Raw genomic sequence first — 21,167 nt, forward strand, 5'->3', positions numbered from 1 at the left:
TGAGTAGGACATGGAGACATGACTGGAAAGAGCAACAGAAGTGTCCACATCCCTTGGCAGTGGCAGTAATGGAGAGGTTCTAAAGGCCCCGAACTTCCCTAGGAACATCTAATAAGAGACCTCTGCCTCATTTCTGCCAGTTTCTTCACACTTACTCTTCCCGTCTTCTGCACTGTCCTTCTTTCTGGATGCTCTAGTCCCCTGGGACTTGGCCTTGGGGAGCGACTTATTTGTATTTTGATGTTTGCGCACTGATCTATAGCATTTATTGTCTTCATCTATAGTAAATATTTTCTAATAGGCCAAAATCAGGATGCATGGTCTGATATACAGGAACAACTGTCTCAAACCTGAAAAAATGAATGATGATGGTTGCCATTTTCATACAGCTTATTTTAGCACTTTGACACACCTTACACTGTTATTTAGTCTTACATTGTTATTCAGTTATTTTTTGAGTGCCTAATTTGGCTCTTTAACTAAATAGTAATGTCCTTAAAACCAGAGAGTGATATGTATGTTTGTGTGTGTGTGTGTGTGTGTGTGTGTGTGTGCGCGTGTGTGTGTATAACATACCAGCATGATACTTTCTAAAATAAGGTGGTTGATAAATATTTAGTGGATATCTTCCTCCCTCCTCCTTCCTCTTTTTCCCTCCCTCCCTCCTTTCCTTTTTTATGGCACCTGCTGTCTCTTGGGCTGTTGATATAAAGATTAGAAATGAGGATAGAAATGGTTAGGGTAACAGATAGGAACATTATAAAATTCAGGGGTAAAACTGTGTAGACTTGATAATGTTTGGAAATTTATTTTCTGGACATACCTACTGTCTATCCAGGTTCCAGCCCATCTATTTCTCCTTCCCATGTGGTCCATCCTTTGTGGTGAGTTGGCTTAGCAGAGCAGACCTTTGTGTCAGAGTCCAGGGATTTAGACTCATATGACCTGGCTAGCTTTGCCATGTGTTAAGCTTTCACAACAGAGAATAGGAAGCAGTGTGTTGGTTGAATGTGAGTCCATTACTGTCCTGGGCCTACAACTTAGAGCACGTGCCCTGGTGGATTGGGGATGACTGTCATGCTTCTTTAAGCCTATTTCCCTATCTGTAAAATGGGAATAAGTCATGGAGTCATGGTGAGAATTAAATGAGAAAGTACAGAAGGAATCTTAGTACAATGCCTGGCGTACGTTAAGCACTGAATAGATGTTAGCTATTCATATGCCCAGACATGAACATGCAGACATGAACATCATATGCTGCCCAGGTTAGAGAAGCTCCCCTGAGAGTGTCAGCTCCCAGAGGGTAGCTGCTTATAATGTCCAGTTATAGTTTCACGAATGGGGCCACTCAGTTGCTGGAATTGTGGTGTGAGTGTTGTTTGTCGTTTGAGTAGCTGATTATCGTGCCCGTCAGATGCAGCCTTGTGTCAACCTTGGCAAACATGGAGTAAAGATCCCTAAAGAAAATCTAAAAACAGGTTTATAAAAAAAAAACCCAAACTATTCATATCTTTTGTCCACTCTTGAGAATCTCGATCAACGGACTAACTCAATATTCAAATTAAAAATTTTATGTACCAAAATGTTATGAGGAATAATTGAAAACCTTCTAAATGTTTCAAAAATAAGCAAATAGGGCTTCCCTGGTGGCGCAGTGGTTGAGAGTCCGCCTGCCGATGCAGGGGACATGGGTTCGTACCCTGGTCCGGGAAGATCCCACATGCCGCGGAGCGGCTGGGCCCGTGAGCCATGGCTGCTGAGCCTGCGCGTCCGGAGCCTGTGCTCCGCAACGGGAGAGGCCACAACAGTGAGAGGCCCGCGTATCGCAAAAAAAAAAAAAAAAAAAAAAAAAAGCAAATACATTTACGTAAACTGTAGTATATCCTCTCTGTGCAATGCTATACAGGCTTTTATAAATGTTTACCACATTTTAAGTAACATGGAAACATATTTAGGTTATCATGTAACTTGAAAAAAACTGGAGTAACGTTGCATATGCAGCATGAGCTCAACTATATTAAACTGGCTTTTAGAAAATAGAATGTACTGAAATACATCAAAATTTAACAATGATTGTCTTTGGGTGATGTTGGGATTATGGATAAATTTCCCCCTCTAATTTTGCTTCTCTATATTTTCTGTATTTATATGATTAATGTGATTATTTTCATGTGCAAAAAATAAACTTTTTCAAAAGCGGTAAATAGTTTACATAGGTGGTAGACAAAAGCCATGGCATTTGGCTTGTATTTTCACGATGAAAAAAAGAATCAAATGCATAAGGCATAGGCTGAATTACTTGTTATGTCTTCCTCAAAGAGAAATTAGAGTGTGACATAAACTAAATTAAAGACACCCTGCTTTGCAGAATTTGGGAGAGGTTTAGCTTTTTGAGGAGTTTTGGAGAAGCAGCAACAATGTAAAGCCGTAGCTAATGAACATGTGCATGTGTGAATTTTCTTTTCCAGGACTGAAGTTTGGTATTCTTAGCCATCCTGATTGTGGAGATTTGAGATTGTTGTTTTCTTTTAAATGTCTGACAGCCATAAGCTTTCAGCTATCAACAGATGAGGTGACAATGTATTTTTAATATTAAAAGTCTTTTTTTGGGGAAGAGGCCCAGCAAAACCATCATTAATAGTTCACATTCAGAAAACATTTTGAGCTCCCTTCCTAATCCTGCTCCTTTGGTATTTAATAGCCAGGCATGTCCACCAGATGTGCTCCAAGTCCTTTTATTTACATAAATGTTTCCAGCAATTCATTGTACATTTTTCTGCTTATAAGTAAATGCATACCATATAGCCCTCTTTTTTACGTTGCGATGCTGTAGCATTATTTGTTTTGTTTTAAAGCAGGAAAATGTCTAATTGACCCTGAGTATTTTTCAAATCTTTACCATTCATAGGACTATTTATATTTATGTCTTTAAAGTGTATATGCTCATTATGGCTAATTTGAAAAATGCATAAAGTGTATAAATAAGAAGATAATAATTACTAAGGAGTAACTACTGTTAACATTTTCATTTTTTTCTTCCATTTTTTTCATTAACACTTTTTCATAAATGTTAATTCTGTATTCTCTAGCTTGCTTTTATTGCTTTCCTATAAATGTTGGTACATGTAGAACTCATTCTTTTAAACTACTTATTCATGGTTTACTATAATGTATTTAGCTATCCTTTTATTGATAGATATTTAGATTGTGGTCTTTTTCTGGCTCTTAAAACAGTATTGCAATGAACATCTTTGTATGTGCTCTTTGAGTGTTTCTTAGGAAGTAGAATTACTGGATGATGGGATTTGCTTTTACGTTTTCTTCATTTAGTACGTATTTTCAATATATTTCTTTATCTGTTTACAAACATACATATTATAAATAAATAGATGTTACATATATTTCTTTTTCTTTTAGAGTAAATGGTTAGTTGCATTCCATCTATCGCTCTAAATCCTGCTTTTTTGACTTACTGACCTTTTCCCCTGTCAATGGAAATGTTATAGTGTAACCGAACTTTTACAAGCAGATCCTTAGATATGAGGAGATATGACTGTGAATTTGCCTTCTAGCAACCTAACTTTTAAAAACTTCAAATTTTGTCATTATCTCAAACTTTAGTAAAATTGCAAGAGTAGTGCAAAGAACTCCTGTATGTCCTTTACCCAGATTCAGTAGGTATGAATACTTTGCCCCATTTACTTTCTCTCTCTCTCTCTCCCTTTCCATAGGTGTAAATTCATAATTTTTCCTTAGCTTATTCATTTGGTTGTGGTGGTGTCTGCCAGAGTTCTTCACCAAAGTTGCTTTTTCCTGTATAATTATTAATAGTTTATGGGGAGATTCATACACGTTTATTTGAGTATCAGCAGTTATTTATTTCTTGCTGAATAGTTTTCCATTGTACTAATGTACCACATTATTATTCACCTGTTGAAGGACATTTGAGATTTTGCTAGGCATGGAGGTGCATCAGCCAGATCCCCCTTCAAAGAAAGAGTTGCTACCCAGCTGCAGGGAGTTGGTCAGCAGACAATCTCTAGCTGTCAGCTCCTTCAGAGTCTACTACAGCTGCAGAGAGCTGCCTTGTCCAAGATTACACTCTTCCTGAAGCAGCCCACATTCAGTGACTGAGTGAGGCAGTGGTATAAAGGTCCAACCATTTCAGCCTGTGGTGAGACAACTCTGACACACAATTTTTACTTTTTACCTCCACGGCATCCACCACTGTTACACCAGCACCCCTTTCTCAGCTAATGCCTGTGGCTGTATAGGGGATCCTGTACAACTCAGTGAAGGAAAAGGGAAAAGCCCAAGCTTGGGTTGCGGATGGGTCAGCTCCAAATGGCCTTGAAAGACTGTGATGAGAAGTTCTCCCAATGGGTAGACTATCAGACTGTGCCCCTGATCATCCACTTTGTGTGGGAAGAGAAGTGGTCTGAGACTCAAACATACACAAACTTATGGGAAGTGGTGAATGTTCTGGCTGGCATCAAAGACCTGGAAGGAAAAGGATTAGAAGTTTGGGGATAGCAAGACCTGAGTAGAAGCATGTGGATGGACAAATAGGAGTGAGCCCCAAGTGCGACAATCTCTGCAGCATCCACTAGAGAGATTTAAAGACTCTGGATTCTATTCTATTCTATTTTCCTCTGAAGAGTGTTCATTTCTTATTCTAGCAGGCAGTTTACTTGGCACTAAACGACCAAATCGACAAACTGACCAGGCCACTTTATTTCAGATAATGTGTGTCACTGGTCACCCCAGTGCTGATACAATGAGCATATGAACAAAATGACCATTGTGGCAGAGAGGGAGGCTACTCATGGGCCCAACATAATAAGTTTATTCTTACTAAGACTGATCTAGCTCTTGTTGTGCTAAATGTCCAAACTGACAGCAATAGAGATCAACACTGAGCCTTCATGTGGTACCGTTTTTAAGGAGATCAGCTGTCTTCTTTGTGGCAGGTTTACTACGTTTACCCTTTCATTGGAAACAGCAGTCTCTAATCTGCAATTATGTTTATCCATTTAATTTTTTCATTTCAGTTGTTATGCTTTTCATTTCTAAAATTTCCATTTGCTCCTTTTTTAGAATTCCATTTCTTTGCTGAGATTCCCCATCTGTGTTCTCATTATAACTCTCTTTTCCTTTGTCTTTGTCTACATTTTAAATAACTGCTTTGAAGTTCTGTCTGCTAATTTCAACATCTGTGTCATATTTTCTCAGGATTATGGCCCTAGTTTTCCTGTTGTTTTTTTCCTACTGATCTTTTAGCATATATTGGACATATTGGATAATACATTTTAAAGACTCTAGATTATGTTGTTTTCCTTTGAAGAATGTTCATTTTTATTCTAGCATGCAGCTTACTTGGCAGACTCAATTTCTAGACTCTGTCTTCCTGTGGCAGGTAGTAGCTGAAATCTTTGATCAGTCTTTTCAGTCTTGTAGCTGTTACTTTTCACAGGGTTCCTTGGAATTTTTCCTGTTATGCATAGTTCAGGGGCTAGCCTGAAAATATTCTTACAGAGTGTGATTATTAATTTAATTTTGCTCAGAGTGTTCCAGTTTAAATATCCCATAATTTAATTTGTCCCCTGTTTTTGGACACTTATTATTGTTAGTGATGCTATAAACATTCTTAGACATAAGTCTTTGAATGTATTTTTAATGATTTCATTAGTATCAGAGAATAGTTTAAAGTCTGTGATATAAATTGCCAACCATCTCCACAAAGTTTGTAACCATTTTTATTTCAATCAGCACGTTACACTTGCTAACTCTGGATTTTATTATTTAAAAAATTGCAATTTGAAGAGATAGTCTTAATGTACTAATATGCATTTCTTTTTCATATTTTCACTATTTGTGTCAATTTTTGTTTTGTTTGTGGGTAAATGAATATTCTGTTTCTTTTCCCACATTTCTATTAGGATATTTGGCTTTTCCTTATTGATTTAGAAAACTTCTTTATTTATTAAATAAATAAATAAATAAATTAATTAATCTTTTTATATTATCCATGAGCTATGCATTTGATCATTATTATTTGATTACCATTATTATTAGGGCTTCCATCTTTGAGGTTTGCTCAATGAATTAAAGTGCTAATAATTATTGCTGAGTAGTTAGCACTTAAAATGTGAAGAATGAAATAAGATTTCAAAGGACTCTTTCTGTCAGTTTTGTATTGTTACGAACCCAATGCTTCTGATTAAAAACCATCAGTGGAACAGTGGTTGTTAGTTATCTGATAAGTGTAACTGATGATTATCAATATAAACCAGGCACAATGTCATAAAAGACTTTAACTCTTCAAAGGCAGTAATTATTTCTTTATTTAGACCTGTATTTCCTTTTACTCCCACTTTGGTAAATTGCCATGCAATAAAAACTGAGATATTGAACAGCAAAATCAGAGCGGTGGTCTAACCGTTGTTTATGTGCCTCCTCTATTGCATACCTTAATGGTAAAATTCTAGAGTATGTTACAGCTACTAAAGGATTTTGATACTGTGGGATATTAGAGGCCATCTGGTTCTGTTTTCCAAGGGCAGGAATCCCTTTCTAAACACCATTGAGATATGGTCAGCTGGCAGCAGCATCCCATCCCATTTTTAGAAGGGTCTTCCAAATCTCTCACTTTAACCTTTTATTCCTGTTTGCGCCTTCTGGAGCTACACAGGATAAATCTGAAGTTGGTCTCATTAGACATATTTCCCCTGCCCACTTTTTGGCATAACCACTGTCCTTCTTTGACAGAGCAACTCAAAAAATTTCCTTGCAGCAACAGGGGAACTCCAGCACTTACTCAAGTCTCTTTGTTGAAGAATTCTCTTCTCTGCTAGGTGGGACTAACTAACCTAGGTGTGAACAGCATACATTTTCACTGTACGTACTTTTACACAAATGAGATTATGGTTGGCAAATGGGAAATACGTAAAACCAATGGTTGAAATGAGAAAGTGATGAAGATGGCATGAAGTAAAAAGGTTTTGGAGGTTTCATGTGAAGTTAGAAGTTCCAGACTAGTTCAGGAGAGGCCAGGATAGAATGGACACTGGAATGGTGCTAAAGTTTAGCTGCCTTGCTGTACGAGAAGGCTGTGACATTGGTGACTGAATTCACAAGTGTGCTCAGTCAGTGGCTCTAGGCAGACATGAGTTAGATGTCTCTCTTTAAAGATAGTAAGTAAACAGGAGGACTGGGGATGGGGTGAAGCCAGTCACAAAGATCAAATGTTATCGTCAATAACATCTGTCCCCTCTGGAGTGGTAATATAAGAGAAATGCACTTAAGTGAGAATGTAACAAAACATGAAGAAGAATCATTGCCTTTTCCTGTGAGTCAGGGATGATGACTTAAGCCACCATGTATCATGCTTCCTTTTTCATAAATTTCAGCATAACTGGTGATTTATGGGAGCTCAGATCCCTTGGTTGCTGAAAGTTTCTCTGTTGCAATTTTTATATGATGATCTTTCAAAGATTTGAAGTGCATCCAAATATATCAAGTTCTTTTAGCCATTCTTAAAATGACAGGCTTTCTGACCCCTTGGCACAGTTTAATTTGACTCACTTCTCTCTGAAATTTGGAAGCCAGACACAATGTATTTTTCCTGTTGTGGTAGAAAACCACAGTAGGAGGCAGTCAAACTCTTACTCCTTAAGCTGGATTCTAAGTTCAATTCCTGTCCATTTAAATATGTTTAATAGAAGAATACATTCTGAGGCAGTTCTTAAATGCTGATATTGTAGCATAGTGTGGATTTTATGCATGCTAATACTCTGCTCTATTCATAGTTTCAAGTTTAAAGCCTGTGTGTTGGCTTCTGTTGGGACAAATTATTTAGCAAATTCTTGCATGTTATTGAAAATTCAAAATGCAGCTCTTCTCTAAGCCTTTGGGAAAATTAGAAACCTTTTCATCGTGACTGTCAAACAACCACACACACAAAAAAATCCACAAGAACAAAACAACCAACAACCCCCATAATAAAAAAAATATGATCTCTTCTTAATTACCAGGTACCCAGTGTGCTGGTTTATAATTTTAATACATCGTTTTTTTTTCCCCATGCACTATTATCTGAGGAAAGCAGTGGGGAGAAGGCAGGAGGAACACTTAAATTACCCAGTTTTGCAGAGCTGGAATAAGTGCGGTGTCCGAGGCAGACTCGAGGTGACTGCTTTCCCGGTGAGATGTGACAGTTCTACCACCACAGGAATGACAAGACACAATTCATGCTTTTCAAGACACTTTGATGTGTGTTATTGCATTTTATCTTCACCTTGGGGTTAGTAGGAGAGGTGGCCTTGTCTTCACTTCGCCCAAGAACAAACAGCACGAGAGGAATTTGCCAGGGTTCACACTCAGAATCCTGATGTCCCTCCTGCTAGCCTCGGGCACCTTCTGTGGAACCACACTGCTTGCTCAGGTGCGACATGAATCTGTGAAGTCGGCTTGTACTGAAATGAAAATGCCCATGGCAAGACCTCTGAATCTCAGAGTTGAAAAGATAGTGAACCAGTGGGGAGGGAGAAAGCCTTCAGCACCTTAAGTCTTTGTTCTTAAGAAGGAACAAAGGAAGGAAGTAGGAGGAGATTTGAAGTAGTAGGAGGAAGTAGTTGGGAGATTTGACATATGTTTTAACAATAAAGAATGAGCTTCAGGGACTTCCTTGGTAGCGCAGTGGTTGGGAATCTGCCTGCCAATGCAGGGGACACAGGTTCGATCCCTGGTCCGGGAGGATCCCACATGCCGCGGAGCAACTAAGCCCGCGCACCACAACTACTGAGCCTGCGCTCTAGAGCCCGTGAGCCACAACTACTGAAGCCTGCATGCCTAGAGTCTGTGCTCCACAACAGGAGAGGTCACCACAATGAGAAGCCCGCACACCACCACAACTAGAGAAATCCTGCACATATCAACGAGGACCAAATAAATAAATAGATAAACGAATGAATTAAAAAAAAAAAAAAAAAGAATGAGCTTCAGCATGTAACCATGATATGAAAAGATGGAGTCTATGAAGTAGTTGGAAAATACGGTCTCCTTTAATTTACACAGAGTCTTCTTTGGAGCTAAAAGTACCCATGAGATAGAGTTGTGGTCAAGAAATTATCCCACTATATAAAAACAGTGCCTGAGGCAGGAGAGTGAAATGATTTCTCTTCCAGAGACCAATGGTGCTGGGTCCAGGATATAATGCTTTAGGCTTTTCTTCTTCAGTGTGTGCCCCATCAGCTGGCACAGTGGTGACCAGGTACAGTGGGCAGAGAAGTCCCTTGCAAGTAACATTTTAATGGCAGGAAATACAAAAGAGTAGGAATGCCAGGAGGAGGAGGGGAGGGGATGGTATCAAAAAACATGACATATTTCCCCTTTTTTTATGCCCACCTGAATGTTATTTTCAATGTGTCTTCTCTTATCTCTCTCTCACACACTGCCAGGTCAGTGGCAGCAAATCAGATTTAGAGCGATCTGTCTCTGCCTCTAGGGCTCAGAGGTGGGATACTTTTCTCTTACAGAGGGCCAGTCACATACTAGGAACATTAATTGAAGTTCCTGTGAATGGTAAAGCTAGTTATCAGTTTGGGTGAAGTTAAACCCCAAGGAGTGAAAATTAGTATAAGGGCACATAAAGCTCAGTTTCGTCAAATGTATCAAATGTTTAAAATGCATTTCATTTCCACTCTACAAGCAGTTACAGAAAGAAGAAGAAAGGGAAGAAGGGAGAAAGAGCAGGAGGTAATGAATCATAGCAAGATTAACATGAGCACAGAGTTTGTTATTGCTTGGGAGATGCACCTAGACCGGAGAAGTGCTGTCCATGGTTTTCATCCATCTCCACATCCAGGGACACTTGGAGTCTCCCTTCTGACTGACGTGGATGGTCATAGCAACGCATGGGGCTGCTGCAGGAGGAATGTGCTCCAGGCTGCAGAGGGCCACTTGGTAGCGTTATTCACATTCCTGGGGACTAGGAAGGCCAGACCCCAAGGCCCGGGTGGAGTTTGAGAGCTCCTCCTGGCTTTAGAGCCATGCTGTGGTCCCAGAGGCACTGCCACTCCAGGCTGCTCTGTTCTCATGATCATTAGCCCCATGTGTGTAAGTCACCAAGCTGGGAACATTTGGAAGGTATCCATCTTTTTTTTTTTAATCCCATCTAGTGTCTGACTCGCAGGGTCAGAAATGTGGCCTCTGGAGAGGAGACCATAGCAAGTTCTGTAGGGCCTCCCATCCCTCCCAGACAGGAGCCAAGTGTGGGAAGAGGATTCGAGGAGGATTTTCTGCCTCAAAGCCTGCAGAGAGCGTTGGTTTTAGTTCTCTTAATCTGAAACTGAAAAATGTCAACAACGTATGTAATAATTTAAAACCCTGAAGTACCATCAAAATGATAATACATATGGCACAGCAGTTTTTTTTAAAAAGAGATTATTTTTCTGCCAAATACTTTAAGAAAACCCACAGTGGTTTTTAATCTTCTTTTGAACAGTCATTGATTTGACCAACATCATTTACTTTTTCTGGGTATATAAGTAGTATTATAAAGACCTAGACATAGTTTTGAAAACGGATACTATCTTTATCGCTGATTATATAGTTATATGTGTTTATTATAAATGACTCAATTTGAAAATGGAATGAGCATGTTTTTGTTGGCTACATAGCTTTATGTCTTTATGGTAAATGATTCAAACAATACAGAAATGTAGAATGTGGAAGTGGTCCTATAATACCATCCTCCAGCAACCGCCACTGTTTTAGCTATAAACTTGTTAACTTGCAGAAGCCTGAGGACCAGAGTTTTAAGTGAGCTTGTGTTCTCATACTGGGTTACATTTGTTCTTTCTGCAAAAACACATAGCATAAACAGCAGCAAACCCATTATAATAAAAACCAGACAATTGAAAAATGAAAATTCATATAAAGCTTCAATAGATACCGATGAGACCCTGAACATTTAAATTTCATAGATCTGTTCATTATGTTGTCTTTCTGGCATTTTATGGTTATTGTAGGTAAGAGGTAAGACCCTTTGGTGAATCTGCCAACCTACAGTATCTGTTCTTATTGCTTGTCTAGGGGGTTGTAAAGAACATCATAATGTTCTGTTTTCTGTCTTATAAAAATATGTATTTGGTAGCTTTCGGGGTCTTTCTGAATCTTTTCTCTGGATGTCTACCTGGATGTGATTATATAGTCATGAAATTGTCATGTGTGGCTGTTTGAAGCAAATTTATTAGGTTAACTATACCTCATGTTTCTTTACTGATGATGATCATTTATTCACCAAACATTATTGAGGGATTTGTGTGTGCCCAGCACAGTGCTATGATCAAGGGTGCAAAGGGACAAGTCCTGCAAGGAAGAGAGACACATGCATGGACGACTCTAAGGTGATGTGAGAACAATGTGCATGGGGTTATTGCCAGAGGAGAGAGGGACTTCTTTTTGCCAGAAGGTGCCTGGGAGAGATTCTTAGCAGAATTGATGGTTCGTGACATGAGTCATGAAAGTTCAATAAGAGTGTGTAGGTGGAGAAGGGACTGGAGTTGAAGAAAGTCAAGACAGAGATGCACTGAGACGGAAGGGAATTAACATTTGTTAAGTGCCTTCTGGGTGCAGGCACTGCATGTCAGCTAATCAATCCTGTAAGGTCTCTTTCCTCTCTATCCTCTCATTGACCAGGGGAAACTCAGTCTCAGAAAGGTTGCATGACCTGCCCAAGGTCTCAGAGTTACCACTTGGAGGAGTCAGGATTCGCACCCAGGTTTGGTGACTCTGGAGACCATACTCTGTCAGTAGCATGAGGCTGAGGAAACAGCTTGTCTGTCTTCTTGGGGGAGTGATGGGTTGATTGGCTGGAGTGTGGTGTACTTTGTAGGAAAGAGGCAGAAATAGGTTAAAAATGGAGAATGGGGCCAGTTGATGTGGGTGTTTATCAGAGGTTGAGGGGCGGTCCTTGCTGGTGCTGACTGGGGTCTGGTGTTGTTCTGGCTCTGCCTTGGTCATCTGTTGCTAAAGTGTATGGCTGCTGTAACTTGCGGTCCATGCTCTCTCAGGTCAGTCAGGGTCCAGGTGTCCGTTTTGCTTACACGGCCACACCTTGGCTCTTACTGGGGCTGCATAGCCCACCCCCCACCCCCCGTGAGGTCTGATAGCCCCCTTCCCTCTACAGCCCTCCATGGTACCCTCAGGGACATCACACCACTTGAATACTCGGGGGGCTCTGTATAGCTAAACTCAAAACTTAGGCCCTGTCTTTACCTAACCGCTGTGACACAGTTTTACTGATTTACATGATACGGTCATTACCCATGGGGTCACCACCCCACGTTGTCGTGAGGGTGGGAGTGGGGCAAGAGAACATCGTGTGAGATGACATCCTCTGTTGCTCCAAAAGGAAAGTGGTATGGAAGTTCCTCGGCTTTTGGCTTTGTCATCAACCCTTCTAGGTCCTCAACCTTCTCTGAGATTTTAGGCTCAAGTGGGGAGAAGCTGTACCATATGTGTCTCTGCTGCCTTCCACTTTCTTACCCACATCCACCACTACTTCTCTTCCACATTTCTTCTTGTGTTCGCAACTCACTGGGACCTCCCCTAGGTCATCCAGTCCTACTTCCAGAGAGGCCATTAACCTCCCACTTTGGGCTCTAATAGCAGCTGAGATGTAACGAAGGAGAGAGACCGGCTATAAGATAAAGCAGTCTCAGTTGGAAAGTATTTCAGAGTTGTCATATCTGTCATTTTCATCTGTGATAAAGCTGTTACAGTAATCTAGGTGAGGGATAATAAAAGCCAGAAGAGAGTCTTAGGAGGGAGCATTGGTGACACCCAATGTGGGTGATAAGAGGGAGAAGTTGAGGGTGGCTTTGGGGTTCCTAGCTGGGACAATTGTTGGACAAAGACGTACTTGACAGAGAAAACACAAGTGGAGAAGGAATAGCTGCGAGGGCAGCAGGTACAAGGAGGAGCATTAGGAGGTAGGAGGGAGGGAGGGAAGGTAATGAGTGAGTTCAGGTTTAGACTTGATTGAAATGCTGGCTAATGGCACAAATATGGGGGCGGGCACTGGGAGAGCATCTGCCTGGAGAAATATATTTGGGAATAGGTGAACCTATCCAAGGAGAAAAAGAAGGGACGCTCACTGCCATTGTAGATGTTGAATTTAAAGACATAAACAAGGTCATCACTGTTTTAATTCTTCCTTGCACTTCACGATGACCCAGTACTTTGGAACGTCCCCTCCTAGTTTCCTGCAGTGGGGCAGGTCAGAGGTCACAGAGTACCATCAAGGGTGTCTACTGATGCTTTTGATCCCCAAGGGGACCCCTAAAGCCCCAGGTCTGACACATAGATCCATGGTATACTGAGTTCATATCAGAATGAGGCCAGAATACACAAAGAAAACTTTTTGATGAATGGTTTAAGTTGAATAATTTGCAGGTACATGTAGAGGCAGTGTTTGAGTATTTGTGGTTGAGCTGAATTTGAACTCCTGGAAACGTAACCTGTACTTCTCAAAACTTTTTCCATCATTGTCACGCCTGAGACATAGTCTAACCTTTGGATGTACTCTGCTAATATAATTACCTTGCTGTCTTTTAAAGGTGGCTTTTAATTGGGTTCCCGAGCAGCAGCTGCTGTTGAGGTGCTGGTTGCAGCCTTTCAATATCAGGTTCATTAAATGTTTCCTCTTCCTGGACGGGGCATCTGGCCTTTGGCTGGTAACCAGCTGTTGCTGAAATGCCATCACTTATAGGATTGCCCTTTAAGCCACTGATCTGTTATTTTGTTGAGTTTCAACTCCTTTCCTCTCAAATTTAAATGGAGCTTTATTGAATACAGTGCTAAAGTCAATTCTTCCCATTCTTAGTGGCCTTTTCATCAGATTATTTCCCCCTAGTTCATAGCATTTAGTCCTCTGGCTGTTCGAGAGGTTTAAGAATTAAAGACAGCTTGTCATTTACGGGGCTAAGGACTGTCCTTGGGGAAGTGCGGTGGATTATCTCACAGACATGTCCTCCGTTGGCTGATGGTTTATGCACAAGTAACACGAGGTCTCTTAGCCAGTTTTTTTCCTTTTTTGTAAAAATGTGCCAAAAATTCTAGGATCTTTAAGAATTTATCTCTAGGATTATTGTCCTGAAGGTTTTTTTAATTGAAGTTATGGTTGATTTACAATATTATGTTAGTTTTGGTGTATATCATAGTGATTCAATGTTTTTTATAGACTAACAGCTTTTGTCCTGAAGGTTTTTAATTCATTTGAAGAAAATGAGTATGTAACAGTCACATTGAATAAAGAGAAATTTGGGGGTAGGGTGGGAAGTTGGGACAACAGAAAAAACTCAGGTTTTTTCTTTGGTTTTCTGTCTCAGAGCAGCTATGTGGGGCTGGTCCTTTTTGTGCCCCAGGATGAAGTCTTGAGCAGGCCCAGTGTATTTGCTGATAATTCTCATAAAATCAAAAGTTCTCCAGTCATATTTCCTTCCCAGACAGTCTCAGTTTGGTATTAATATGTCTAGCCTCAAATAGACTGGTTTAAAGTGACAGCTTCTCCTGTCCCTAGCTCAGATTCTAGATTCACTTTTGTCAAATTCCACCCAAAGAAAACCTATTGGTAATTTTATTAGAATACATTGAAATTATAGATTAATTTACTCTTTAGAGGTGATAAACTTATTTTCTTAGGTTCGTCATTTATATTTCTTTGCTATTGCAAATGCTGTGTTTTCAAAATTGTTTCCTATTTGTTGATATTGTATCAAAGTGCAATAAATTTTCGTGTATTGATTTTATATTCAACAATTTTGAGGGATGTTCTTATTTAATAGTTTTTCAATGAATTTTTAATGTAGACATATCATCTGTGCAAAATGACTTTTCCCCCTTGTTTTCCATTTCTTTTTTCCTTTATTTTTCAGTGCTGCCCTCCAGACAGAACTCGTAAATACAAGTGGTGATAATCGCCATTTTTTCTTATTTTTGATTTTAGAAGGGTTGCTTGTAATAGTTCACCATTAGCTAAAATGTTTGTAGTAAGTTTCTGCTTGATATCCTTTATCAGGTTCAGAAATTTCACTTTGGAGTTTGCAAAGAATTCTAATCGTGTGTTTGTGTAGAATTTTATCAAATACCATTTCTGTATCTGAGATATTGTGAGTTGAATCTTACTGAGGGATGTTAAGATGCATCCTATGGTATCTTCTAGGTAGAAGGTCATTGCCAAGTGGGCTGGGAGTGTCATTACACTTTGAAATATGATTTATGTAATGCTGCTGCATTTTGTAAACAGATAGCCTTTGTAGGGAAATGTCATGTTGTTATGCTGTAATGCCTGAAAAATAAAACATTACTTTGTTTGTTTTTCTTTCCAGTATTACTTTACTGTTCTTTTTGGCCACGAAGGTCAGAAACCACTAGAGCTGCGCTGTGAGGAGGAGCAGGACGGTAAAGAGTGGATGGAGGCCATTCACCAAGCCAGGTATGTGCACAAATCCTCTATGTGACAGTGGATTGTCTGAGTCTTGCCTGGGGGTTTCACCATCAGCGGTAGTTTTGGATGAACTTGCAATTCCAAGATGGGTTTCCCCTTGGTTCCTCCTCCTTAGTCATGTGTGAGATGATTCTTTGCACTTCCTGTGGATATATTCTGGCTAAAGATTAAGGTAAACGATAAAACAATAATAATGATAATTACTGAACATAGGATTTGTGCCTCTGTGCCAGGCACTGTTCTAAGTTTTCCTGAATTAAGGAATTTGTTAAATGTTTTTTTTTTTTTGAGGTACGCGGGCCTCTCACTGTTGCGGCCTCTCTCGTTGCGGAGCACAGGCTCCGGACGGGCAGGCTAAGCGGCCATGGCTCACGGGCCCAGCCGCTCCGCAGCATGTGGGGTCTTCCCGGACCGGGGCACGAACCCGTGTCCCCTGCATCGGCAGGCGGACTCTCAACCACTGTGCCACCAGGGAAGCCCTGTGCCTCAGCTTTATCCTCTGACAAATGAGGATGAAAATGTTAAATGTTTTGATTCACTTATACTCTCAACAGTCTGTGAGAGATGTATCAGAATTACCCTCTCTTTCACAGATAAGGAAACTGAGGCCTGGGAGCTTAGCTTGCTTGCCTGAGACCACACAGCTAGTGAGTGGCAGAGCTGGGATACGGACCCAGCTGAGCCTGCATTTGTAAACCTTGCCCTGTGCAGCCTGGTTATCGAGAAAGGGGACACCAACCGCCATCTAGGCAAAGAGAAGAGTGTGCTTTGTCTTCTTCCTAAAAAATACCAGGAAGGTGGAAATGAGCACTCTTGGCCTCAAACGAGAATGAAGAATCCAAAAGAGATGCAGGCAGACCCCTCTTTTTTATTTTTCATATTCAATTCCAAAGTCCTGTCCATTTTTGCTTTCAATGGCTCCCAAACTTGCTGCTTTTTGCCTCTCCCTGCCCTAACCCAGGCTCTCCTCACTCCATGACTCCCTGCTTGCATCCTCAGTGTTTCAGTGGCAAAACTCAGGCTTTTTCTTTGCCAGACATGCCTCCCCCACCTTCTCCTATAAGTCTCTTCACGTCTGTCTCTGACACCCACTCCCGGACACTTGCCCCCCGCAAGCCAGTGCTCACTGGCCCCCCGCTCCAAGTGGCCTTAGCGCTTGCTTTACTACATGTGGAATATTTAACAACTTAGTACAACGGAGGTTAATTTTTACATATTTCACGTGTGTGATTTCTGTTTCCTGGGCTGGACTGTATGTACCATGAGAGGAGGAGGGTGAGGACACATTCATTGCTGAATGAAGCACAGTGCTAATTATGTAGTCATTAGGAAATGTTTTCAGATCGACTATAAAGCACGTAAGGTGTCCCGAGTTTAGGCTGTTCTTTGAGCCCTGGAGACTTTTTTCCTCTCCCCTCCTATCCTCTCCCCTCTTCTTTCTTCAGCTACTGTATATTGACCACCTTGCTCTGTGGCAAGCAGCATGCTAAATGCTTTACATACTTATCTTTCTTTTTTTATCCCTCACAACTACCCAGTAGGGTATTATTAATTCCGTTTTACAGATGAGAAAACGAAGATTCATGATGCTTAAGCAGAGTGGCCAAGTCTAACACAAAGTTGTTAAATGGTAGGACTGGGATCAAACTGAGGTCTCTCTGACTCCAGAACCTTTAACCAGTGTTCTGTATTGTAACGTTCTTCATTATTATCTCTTCTTCTCTTCCATCTTTCCCTGTTCTGTTTCTTTTTCTCTTCCTCTAATTCAAAGATGAAAATGGATTAATGTCAGGTCAGGGTTGAGAGTAGGTGTTATTTGCAAAAGATTTCATTTCCTTTTCTTTCCTCCCCTGCAAAATATTTCTCTGAGATGCACAGGGTTGGCGACCAAATGCTGCTCTCCACGGTGGGCCCCAGTGCAGCTTGCCACCATCATGATCCAGGCACACCGTTCAGCTGTCTTCACTCTCAGTGTCTCTGGCTGAGAGTTTTGCTCAGACTTAGGACTAATGCAGACTGACTCACTGTAGAAAGAAAAGTCAGGTCTTCAAAGGTGAAAGAAGTATCAAGTTGGCCACGTAGAGCCCTTGGGTCATTTCCAGATACAATCGTTGTGACCACTTCTATTCCTTTTTACCTGGGAGTTAAAATGAAGTAAATAATTTTTTTTTTCTTTTAAACATCTTTATTGGGGTATAATTGCTTTACAATAGTGTGTTAGTTTCTGCTTTATAACAAAGTGAAAGTAAATAATTTAAAACACGTGTATTTGCCCATTTTTTTTTTTCTTTCCAGAAGAGCCAAGTACCATTAGTAGCCTAAATGCATTTGTAGTTGCCAAGCAAATATTGTGGTGAACCAAATAGAGTATGAATTACTTTAAAATGGTAAAATTTCAAGTAAGGGGTTTTTTTGGTATACCAAGAAAACTTTGTCATGTATGTGGAAGTAGGTCAGTAGCAATTTGGTGTTGACTGATCAATCCAGGGCTCACACGATCTTGTCAGGAAACAAATGTTTTAGAAACCACTTTAGTGGTTTAGGTAATTGAATGGTAAAAATTCTCTTCTCTTTTAGATTTGAAGATTTGGTTAATAATTGATCTTTTTTCTTGAGGTCCTGACTTTTGGTACATGAGAATTGCTCTTCCCTTAACTTGAGGTCCAGGCCTGGGTTCTTTGATGACTTCCTTTTAATTTGACTGCCTTATACCTGAGTTCTTATATTTGACTTATTACACTGAGATTCTTCTTAAATTTTTGTTTTCTAAATCACAGAAGACAATAACGTCTTCATTTACGTTTCACTGAGTCAAGTTTTCGGTATAAACTTGTTGGTCTGTGAAATTCATCCTGACTTTGTTCATATATTAGCAGAGCCAGAAAGTTAATGAAGCTCATTCAGAGAAAGGATTTGTCAGCCGTTTTTGCTTGGCATTGTGCTTATTAAACAACTGGTTGGTTGACTGAACATTTTACCTTTAGAGGACAGTCTGATGGCATTACTTCAGTATTACTGCCTTTTGAGTAGAAAATGCTCAATAATTATGGGTTTATTGATCCCTCTTTTTAAGTCTGAGCTTTTGATGGACTGATGACTGTTTTAGCCTGAGACTAGTTCTTTTCTGAGCTGCAGATCCTACGTAGAAACAGAGACTGCTCAGAATCCTTCTCTTGGTCACTGCTCTTTTCCTGAGGTGTTTCTCAGTACTGGACTGGATGTTCTCTCTTTGGTGCCATGAAAATCACATTCTTGAGGCTGGCTTTTGTACCTCAGAGCCGAATTAACTTGCCCCCCTTTGCCTTCAGAGGACCTTTAAGTCATTTCCTGGCATGTCAAATTGCATGTTTTCTTCCTTAGATCTGGCCCAGGAAAACATCTTTTTGGAAATTAACATTCGCATTTTGAAGATTTGACCTGGTCTAGAAAGCTTTTTCTCCAGTTTTGCTCAAAGTTGGTGGATATTATATTTCTAGAAACTGGCACATTTAACATATCATTTCATTGTGTATTACTGGCACTGCCCGGTTCATGGGAAGCTGCTAGCAAGGCTCAGTGTTGTTTTTGTCGGGATGAGGTAAGCCAGAGTATTTTAATAGTAGTGAAGTCCGTGCTTGTTCTATAAGTGGTTTGCTGGTTGGGTATGGAACTTTGGACATTTCCAGTAGCCTGATATTTCTTTGTTCTCTTGCCATATCTGTCCATCATGGTTGATTTAGTTGTAGACATTAGGACAACCAAAAACACTGACCCAGTTGATTGTGGGTCTTTAGGGCTCATTGGCTGACAAGACAATGTCCACAGCTCTTTTACCCACGTTTTGTCTTCTGGAGCCCTGATCAAACGAAGCCTCGGAAGTTAGAAGGTAGACATGGCCTGGAAGAGGATCCAGATGTACAAGAGGTACCAAGGATCTTCCCATTCTGGCCTAAGCATAAGACCTGAAGGACCTGGTCTGAGACAGTTGGGAAGAGAGGTAGGTGGAAAGTATTCCAGAGTTGTAGGGGGTAGACTTCAAAGGACCTTGTGACCACCTGGATGTGGGCCATATTAGGCCAGGGTGGTGTCTAACGTGTCTCTCAGGTCCCTAGCTTGGATGGTGTCACTCCCTGGGAGGACATGTGATGAATGAGAGCAGGTCTGTGGTGCAGGGTGATGAGCACTGGCCAGGAAGGGCTTCTGCAGGGAATTGGAGGGTATGACTGCCTGGAAGGGGCAGTGGGGAACTGTGCAATACTGATGGGTCTCCTTGCCCCTTGGTATGTCAGGTATGGGAGAATGAGTAACAGGGGCTGCTAGAGAAGTCAGGTGTGTCCTGAGGGGAGAGCTGGCTCGGGGTTTCTACCAAGGCTGAGGTCAGGGGAGGGCTTGTGAAACATTGGAGTCATGGGGAATGTGGTGCCTGGTGTTGCACACCATGGGGTGTATGTATGTGGCTTTGCCCACCTGCAGAGCTATGCCTCATGGTCTCAGTGTTTGAGATGTTTTGCCTGCTTTCCAGCATTTCCAACTGAAACTCAGAGCCCTCCCTCAATGCTCTCTCCTCCCTTTGGTGTGTGCCTGTGGCAGGTGGCTCTTAGGGTTTCCTTCATGGGGAGCGTATTTGCAAGAGAGAAAGGAATCGGGCATATGCCTCCATTCCATAAAGCTCATGTTGCATTTAGTTTGGCTAGGGCTTGACGTAGCCCTTTCCTTCACCCTGTCAGTTCTGAACTTGATGAGCAGAGAGACTTAATCCTCCAGTTAAGATTTTCAATTAAGGCTTGTCCTCTTGTCCACTAGAGAAAGCTCTAATCCAGCCTCTTGGGTCTGTTTTTATCTATAGTCCTATTACACGTGCCTCAGGTGACGTGTTGTCCATATTCCCCCTCTTTCCCTCTCAATCTCTTCACCCCTCCCTCCAATACACACACACACACACACACACACACACACACACACACACACACACACACACACCATGGTAATTGTCCCAAACACCTAATGCTTGTAACCTCATTCTTTTTACTTGGATAGAGGCTTAATTTAGAGCAAAGTGTATAATACAAAATCTGTCCAACACTGAGGGATACACTGTGTGTATCCTATCATCCCCATAAAATCAGCACTTTGTAGAATGTGCATGGAAAAATCCCTCACAAATCAGAAGAGTGATTACATAGAAAAGCTGAAAATGCTTTATGTTTCATAGCAAAACCACAGGACTAGAAAATCAGAAATGGGTGGTGATGTTATAGCCCAAAGCAATCCCAAGGCCATATTTTGTATTCTTCTGGTAACCGTAAAACTATCACTATTTAAAAAGCTGAAAATGTGGACTTTGTTTTTTTGAGATATTGGATTTCTTTACTATGAACTTCTGTCAGATCTTTGCCTCCAGATTTGCCCTAGGAAAGAGACTTTGGCATTTTTTCCCTTAGAGTTTGAACAGTACAACACAAAAGAAAAAGGGTAGTGTTTGTGGACTGTGAAAGGTTTACTTGGTTGGGTGGTAGGACTTGTTTTCTAGAGAAAAGTTGGGCTTGGATTGTCTTATTTGCAGCCCTTTGTTAATACTTCTACCTGTCATTTATCTTTCCTGTTCCTTACAGTATTTTTGCTTCAGATGCTCATCTTGTCTCCTTCCTTAACCATCAGCTTACACTGCAGTGCGACC

General features: G+C 40.8%; 1 protein-coding gene across 2 annotated transcripts in view; it reads left to right on the plus strand.

Annotated features, from left to right (window-relative positions):
• Positions 1–21,167, plus strand: part of RASGRF2 (Ras protein specific guanine nucleotide releasing factor 2) — a 235,745-nt gene that overhangs the window by 46,005 nt on the left and 168,573 nt on the right. For both annotated transcript variants that reach the window (XM_024755700.1, XM_024755701.1), the window contains exon 2: positions 15,393–15,499. In XM_024755700.1, the coding sequence (XP_024611468.1) occupies positions 15,393–15,499 (107 nt within the window). The remainder of the gene's footprint in view (positions 1–15,392; positions 15,500–21,167) is intronic.

The sequence above is a fragment of the Neophocaena asiaeorientalis genome, unplaced genomic scaffold, assembly GCF_003031525.2.
Source record: "Neophocaena asiaeorientalis asiaeorientalis breed wild unplaced genomic scaffold, Neophocaena_asiaeorientalis_V1.1 scaffold37, whole genome shotgun sequence".
NCBI lineage: Eukaryota > Metazoa > Chordata > Mammalia > Artiodactyla > Phocoenidae > Neophocaena > Neophocaena asiaeorientalis.